General features: G+C 38.2%; 1 protein-coding gene across 1 annotated transcript in view; it reads left to right on the forward strand.

The window, feature by feature from the left end:
- The window catches only part of ryr2b (ryanodine receptor 2b (cardiac)), an 87,692-nt gene extending 81,380 nt beyond the window's left edge, over nt 1–6,312 (forward strand). The window contains exons 102-104 of the mRNA XM_085427739.1: nt 193–293; nt 2,267–2,318; nt 4,365–6,312. Coding sequence (XP_085283865.1) covers nt 193–293; nt 2,267–2,318; nt 4,365–4,460 — 249 coding nt within the window. The 3' untranslated portion in view covers nt 4,461–6,312. The remainder of the gene's footprint in view (nt 1–192; nt 294–2,266; nt 2,319–4,364) is intronic.
- The last annotated feature ends 1,033 nt before the right edge of the window (nt 6,313–7,345 follow it).

A 7,345-nucleotide genomic window follows, 5' to 3' on the forward strand; every position in this document is an offset into this window, starting at 1 on the left:
TGGGTGTCCTCTCAGTGCATTTGTTTAAGAAAAAAAAGGTGTCAGATTGTTGTGCTAGCAGGCTAAATACCACATTTGAATCACAGAGCACTAAAACAACGGGCTTCTGGTCTTTCTAATTTAGTCTGGGGAACATCATGTTTGTCCAAATCTGTTTCATGAACCATTGCATTTTACTTTCTCTTCCTGCAGACCAAATGTTTTATATGTGGAATGGGAAGTGAATACTTTGATACGGTTCCTCATGGCTTTGAGACTCACACGCTTCAGGAGCACAACCTGGCCAACTATCTGTGAGTTCATCAAAGCGATGGTTTTATGCCTGGGTTTGATATCAACTCGACCTAATTTTAGAAATATTAAAACTAAGTTCTTACGCATTGGTCATGTTTACATTTGTAAGTTTTATGCATGCTTTGTCACCACTGAACAGTTATAAAATGCAAACATTATAAATCTAATTAACACACTTGGCTGTGTATCTGTATGTCTCCATAAATCATTGCTATAAGTTCATCTCCTTTCTCAAGTTTAGCTCTCAGTATAAAACTTTGTTTACCACAGCTTGCAATTCAGATTCAAACCATTGTCTTTAAGTTCTATTTTTCACTTATACTCAATGGCCACTTTGTTAGGTATACCTGTTCAACTGCTTGTTAATGCAAATAACTAATCAGCCAATGACATTCCAGCAACTCAGTGAATTTGGGCACGCAGACATGGTCGCAATGACTTGCTGAAGGTAAAACTGAGCATCGCAATGGAGAAAAAAGATGATTTTCAGTAAATTATTTTCTGGTTCTGCCGTTAGAGCCAGACAGGCTGGCCTGGGTTTTCCACACAACCACACAGATGGCATGATCAGAATTTGGCATTAACAGCATTAGATACGTATACATCCTACCTCATAACAATGTATCAGGCTGGTGATGGTGGTGTTGTAATGGTATGAGCAATATTTTCTTAGTATCATCTGAACATAATTTAAACATCCCAGCCTATTTGAGTTTTGTTGACCACAGCCATCCCTTTATAACCACAGTGTACATTTTCTGATGGCTGATTAGAGCAAGTTCATGCACCATGTCACACATTTCAAATAATCTCAGACAGGTTTCCTCACTGTAGCTCCACAGTCCCCATATCTCCATTAGAGTACCAATGAGATGTGGTGGAAGAGGAGATTTGAATTACTAATGTACAGCTGAAAAATCTGCAGCAACAGATTAGACCAACATTTCTGAGGATTGTTTCCAGCACCTTGTTAAACCCATGCCATGAAAAAGGCAAAAAGGATTCAACCTGGTGCTAGCAAAATATATGTAATAAAGTGGTCTGTGAGTGTCTCTGTGCTTTGTTAATCATTTTATTGTGATATGTGTAATGACAGTCCAGTAAGAATCAAAACACCTCCTAACCTAAAAATACATGCATTTGACCAAACTCTGTATCCACCAAGAACACAGTTTATCTGTATATTATAAGACACCTATGTAAAGCTGTATGTATTACATTAAGAAAGCCATAGTCATTTACATACACAGACTGCTAATTGAAATGCTCAAGAGTACCACAATAAGTACAATAGGATGAAACGCTAATAAAAATAACAAAATGTGTGTAATAGAAGGTATTAAAGGCAGAAAACAATAACCCCACTCAAGCTTATTAAGTTGTCATGGTTAGAAAATGATTATCATTTTGTCTTTTTCACTGCTTTTCAGCATAACATGAAGGAACCTTTTATGCTAGAAGTAAAAATGGTTACTTTGAAGGTGTCATTGCATTGTACATTGTTGCCATGTCAATAATTGCCTGTGGCAAGCGCTTTTGAGACTGATTAGTATGGATCTAGCAGGATGTGTTTGCATCCCCTGATTGATGGACTCTTCTTTGCTCATGAATATGTATGTACAGTCGTGCCTCATTTGACATTTTTGGCTCACCTGATAAAGGTCTATAGGCTGTAGCATCATTACTCATAATTTAATAAACCAAAGGATCATTAGATTTCATTATTTCTTGCTTGTCAATCATCAAATAATTGCAAGTATTAAAGGTAATTTTAACCTGATTGTCAGGTTGACATTGCTGGTTATATTTCTGCATTTGAAATCCAATTTACATTCGTAATCATCATAATCCTTCTACTTGACTACTACATGAACAGTTTGTTAATTTAAGTTTTCACAGAACCAAATGAAATCATTGGTGGTTTGAAAGATTTGAAACTTGTTGCATAACTCCCCCTTCTGTGTCTTTGCAGATTTTTTCTGATGTACCTTATTAACAAGGATGAGACGGAACACACGGGGCAGGTATAATTGTCGTCTTTTTATAGCATGATCAAACCAAAGAACTAGATGTGCACTTTTAAATTTCCTAAACAATTACACTATTTTGACAAGATCAAATCCCAAAGTATAGCTTTCCAAAAATACTCCCTTCGTGTCTCAGTGACCTGTTATTTCACACATTTACCATGATAATGACAGAGCTGTGGTGTAACCTTTTCAACTAGGACAGAATATGCATTCACACTGTCTCTCAAAAGCCTTATCACTCCTGGCACGCATATTTTATAACAATATACATGCTAGATATTGCCATTATGAATACATCTCCACTTAAGCACAAAACATTGTGCAATTAGTGGCATGTTTTAAAAAGGTAAATCTTTACAGTTTCATGGCACAATTGCTCACAGTCAAAGAAAACTACATTGATTTAATCCACCTGAAACATTTTGAACTTGGGGCATTTCAAATCAAATGGGTTCTGGGACTTATTCCTAGATATACTGGGTATATTCTTTCAGCATATTGTTCTTCTCATATTGCTTGAAAGAGGAGCTGCTTGGTGGAAAAATATTTCTTTCTCGTAGGCTATGTCCTCTAAGAGCTGTCACTATTGATTAGAAATCCTGGCACATGCGCAGTCTTGAAGATTTTCTTTTACACCCTTGTTTTCCACACCGACCCCTTTAGCACTGTCTCTACCATGCACATGACTTTCAGCCTTGCTCTGATTTTCTTCATCTACTTGTCTGCTAAAGAATGCAAGTGGAAACTTCTTGCTCCCAATGGCCATTACAGTCACCTAGTCAAAAAAAGTGAAAGGTTTTAGACTTGTCTGCGCACATAACAAAATAAACACTCCAGGATGCCAGTAGTCTTGCATCCTAATGTGCGCTAGATTTTACCATAAAAGACGAACTTTCTTCTTGTTACCTATTCAGCCATTTTCCTGAGTGTGCACATGAACTTAGCCACCATGAAATCAAAGCTTACCCCAGCCAGGGTGAAAGTACTTAAAATGGAGAAACTAGTAGTCATCCTGGTGGCCCCAGAATGTGAAAACATGGTTCTTAATCATGATGCAGCTGCTGGTAGAGGAGCTGTGGCAGCTTTGGCATAAAGATGAAGTGTTGCAGCTGGACCATACAATCCTCCATTCCCCAGTGATAACCAAGGGTTATGCATGGCCCCTGAACGGGAATGCCTGGTCCCCCAATCCCCTTGTGGTATGTACTATTTAAGGAGCAGAAGCTCCTACAGCCTGTTGTACAGTTGAACAGGCTACATTTCAGTCCCAGTACATGGAAAACTCCCTAATAACCTTACCTCATGCCCTCTCTCTCATTGAGTCACAAAGGCTTCAAAGAGAGGGTTTTTTTTCCACATCCTTTGTTTTAGGGCTTTTAGATATGAGTCATGTGACTCAAACCTGTCACGTTTCCATGGATTACTGACATGCACATGATTGAGGCAGTAAGTGAGGAAATGAATCTTTATTTGACAGCAATCTATAGGCTTATCTGATAAGTTAACAAAGTGTTTATGTTTTATTTTTTAGTTTAATCAATTCAATTACATAATATGTCTTCAGGACCATCTATATCCATCTAGTCATTAAAAACCCAGGTGTTAAATGATCTAGTAAAACTCCCATTGGAGCTGATAGCTGAAATGTCTCTTAAGGTAATTTCTCTTAAGATAGCACTCCTCCTCCCCTGACTTCTGCACACACAAAAAATGTGTTCCTCAATTTCACCATCTTGCGCTACTAACAAGGAAGATGAGAGCGTGCCTACTTTACATCCATGGGCACAAAGGCAGAAGAAAATGTCGAGGAATTCCCCCAAGTAAGGTGATAAACCCAACAGTGACAGCTCTTACTGTACATGGCTGTCTGTACTCATAGATGGAGCATGTATCTATTTCTCTGGCATGGTACAAGCAAACATAAAAGAAATGGAGCCTGCTAACTTCATTTTATTTTTCTAATTAGCTCACTGTCAAAGAATGTGTTCATGATGAAATTAATGACTTTTTGATAAATTGCTACTCTGTTGACCTTGCCAGGAATCTTATGTGTGGAAAATGTACCAGGAGCGTTGCTGGGAATTCTTTCCTGTGGGAGACTGTTTCCGTAAGCAATATGAGGATCAACTGGTATGAAATAACCTGAGAGGTCTAAAGCCTCCCTAGTGTCACAAGACAAAATCTGTCTCGATTTATGCCTTTGGAGTTGCTAATTTGCCTTCAGTTCTCTGTGTGTTTCTATAGTATTAATTTTAGATTTTGGCATTTTCTTTCTCTCACAATCAAGTATTTCATTTATTTTACAAAATTAATTGGAACCAAAAGATTGAGAGCCACTTGTTTATGTTCTCATACAACATTAGTGTGTGATGCATGTATTAGCAGTCCTGTGGGAGGAAGCTATTCATTTGAGTGGTTTGTTAAGACTGCAGCAGCATCTGTAGTAATGAGGCTTTTTCTGTTTCATAAATCATTATCTGTCACAGTCAAAGCTGGCAATTGAAATTCAGTTTGAGGCATTTTTTTTCTTGCTGGATGTGTGTCATGTTTTCTAAATAAATTGATTTGTTTTTCTAATCAGAGCCTCCCATCCCTTCCTCCTGTGACATCCATATAAACACTCTCCCTCTGGCATTTGCTCTTTTTACTCTCCTCTGTTTCTTGTGGCTCTCTTGTCTTGTCTGTTGTGCTCATCTCTCCAGGATCCTTACCCTTCGCTCTTTGCTGTTCCCCCCTCCCGCGTTCCTTCTGTTCCCCTGCAATTCCTTGTATCGAGCTCTTTCCCACCATCATTGTCAGCTGTGGTGTAGCACGCTAGCAGATCTCTCGCCATTCAGGTCAAAACAATATTTCTGATACCCGTCTCTGATGGCCGAAAAGTCCTGAGGGAGTTCGTGGGTATAACTCAATGACTAAAAGAGTGTGCTGAGTTTTGTTAAACTGTTAAATCATGCTGAGGTTAACAACAGGATGACAGGAGTTGGAGTGCCACCTACAGATATTGTCCTCATTATGCAAAGGTCACACTGAGTCGAACAGATGTACTGCTGCTATGGATTCTGGCTGTTTTTGAGTCATGACCATGGCACAGTATTGTTCAAATATTGTGAAAAAGGTGGGAAACTTGTGCTGTTTGTGTCAAAAAATAGTAGCAAGTACTCAATATTTATTTATTTATAATTTAATTCATTAATTAGTTTTAATTTGTTAAAAAAAACAACAGTTGCAAATGGTTTCTTTTCTAAACACATATACATTTTTCTGTCTCGAAGCACTTTTAACCTAACATTTACACACTCAGGCCCCAATGCGTTGAGGACAACTTAAGGTTCAGTAGCTTGCTCAATGATACTTCAACATGTAACTTGGAAGAGCCAGGGATTAAAGCAAAGGGATAAATGTGAGAGGAAAAAGGAAAGTTCAACATGCAACAACTGTGACAGAATTTCCATGTAACTGTAGATGTATATAAATGACTCAAGTGTGAGTTGTAGTCTGGCCATTCTTAGTTTTATGGGTCCTTTTCACAGCACAACCTTTACGTGCACAACGCAAATATCCCAGTGCTCGCCAATTCTGTGTCATGCTATATTTTCATGCTTTTTTTTTTATAGCCATGGTTACTGCTGACCATGCAGTTGTAATATTCTGGATATGATTGACTTCTCAATAAATTGCAAATGTCATTGGTTTGTACAGAGCACCCAACCGATGGTACCAGAACTTGTCACTTTCTTTCTGTACCTCACAAATTACAGTAATCAGTGAATTGTGATGGATTGGGAGCTGCTATGTCTGTTATTGTTCTGATGATTACTTTGTAACAGATTCTATGGACCGCCATTCAACATCAAACCACGACTGGCTGTGACTGGCGATATAACATTGATATATTAAACAATGCTTACTGCTTACAAGAGTCTGTTTAAACCTGTAATTTGGTGCATCTCGATGGCGTGTTGTAATGTTTGACAAATATATGATAGAAGCAGAAGATCTGATTTTGAAGAAGAGTGAACTGTACAGGGTAAGAATTCTAATCTTGAATTTTTCAAGCAGCTGATAACGTGTTGGTATTTTAAACATAAAGAAAACGTTCTCGATTGCCAGCCCTGGAAAAAGGAAGCCCTAACACATCTGAATGTGACATGTTCATTAGCCAGGATTTCCAAAAGAACAAACCTGTTTGAATCCATGTTTGATTCAGACACATCCATGGTGTAAATGCTCATGGCATTGGCTAAGTCATCCCCGTCAAGATATGTCTTCTAGCAGCACATGCAAACACCACACTGACATTTCAACAAGGTGAGGGGGGTCTTTAAGATCGTGTCACTTCTACACTACAGGAAGACTGTACTTATTTAATCTGTTGCCACATTAGCCAAAGACCAGAGGTCGAGGAATGTGGAAAAAACCACTAATCAAAAGCTTATTTAATTTGGAAAGATACCGTCTTCTAGTGAGTATAAAAATCAATCATGCCGTCTAAACACCAAACCCACAGACATCCAACTCCTCTTTCACGCCACAGATTTGCAGGAGACATGAGGTCCAATTTCATAAGAAACCTTCCAACAGTTGATTTACTAGTACACCGTGTACTTGAAGGAGGGAGTCTGATTCCATCAAAACAACGCAAATTAAACATACTGTTTATTGTATAATTGCCACATATGCCTGATTAAAAGATACTGTGGATAAGATTGATGTTTTTTTTGGAGCTGCCAAGCTTCCCCTTCTAGTCTTTAATCTTTCCATCCTGTGGTTGAGTAATGCCAGGTCTTTCAGGTCTGGATGCAGTTTAGGTTATGGAGCATCATTTAGAGTCTACATTGAATGAACAGTAGTATACTAATCCTGTGGCATGACATGACAAAACTCAGGTACTTAACTGAGAATGAACTTGAAACTAACTTGATAAAGTTGGGTTACCCATGCAGATACAAAACTGAATTATCATTTTTGTATGAAAATGGTAATACATGGTAATAACCAGATGAACACTAGCTGAATGTCAT

The sequence above is a fragment of the Rhamphochromis longiceps genome, linkage group LG13 (assembly GCF_057381845.1).
Source record: "Rhamphochromis longiceps isolate RC_006_pf linkage group LG13, R_longiceps_female_GT1.1, whole genome shotgun sequence".
Taxonomy (NCBI): Eukaryota; Metazoa; Chordata; class Actinopteri; order Cichliformes; family Cichlidae; genus Rhamphochromis; species Rhamphochromis longiceps.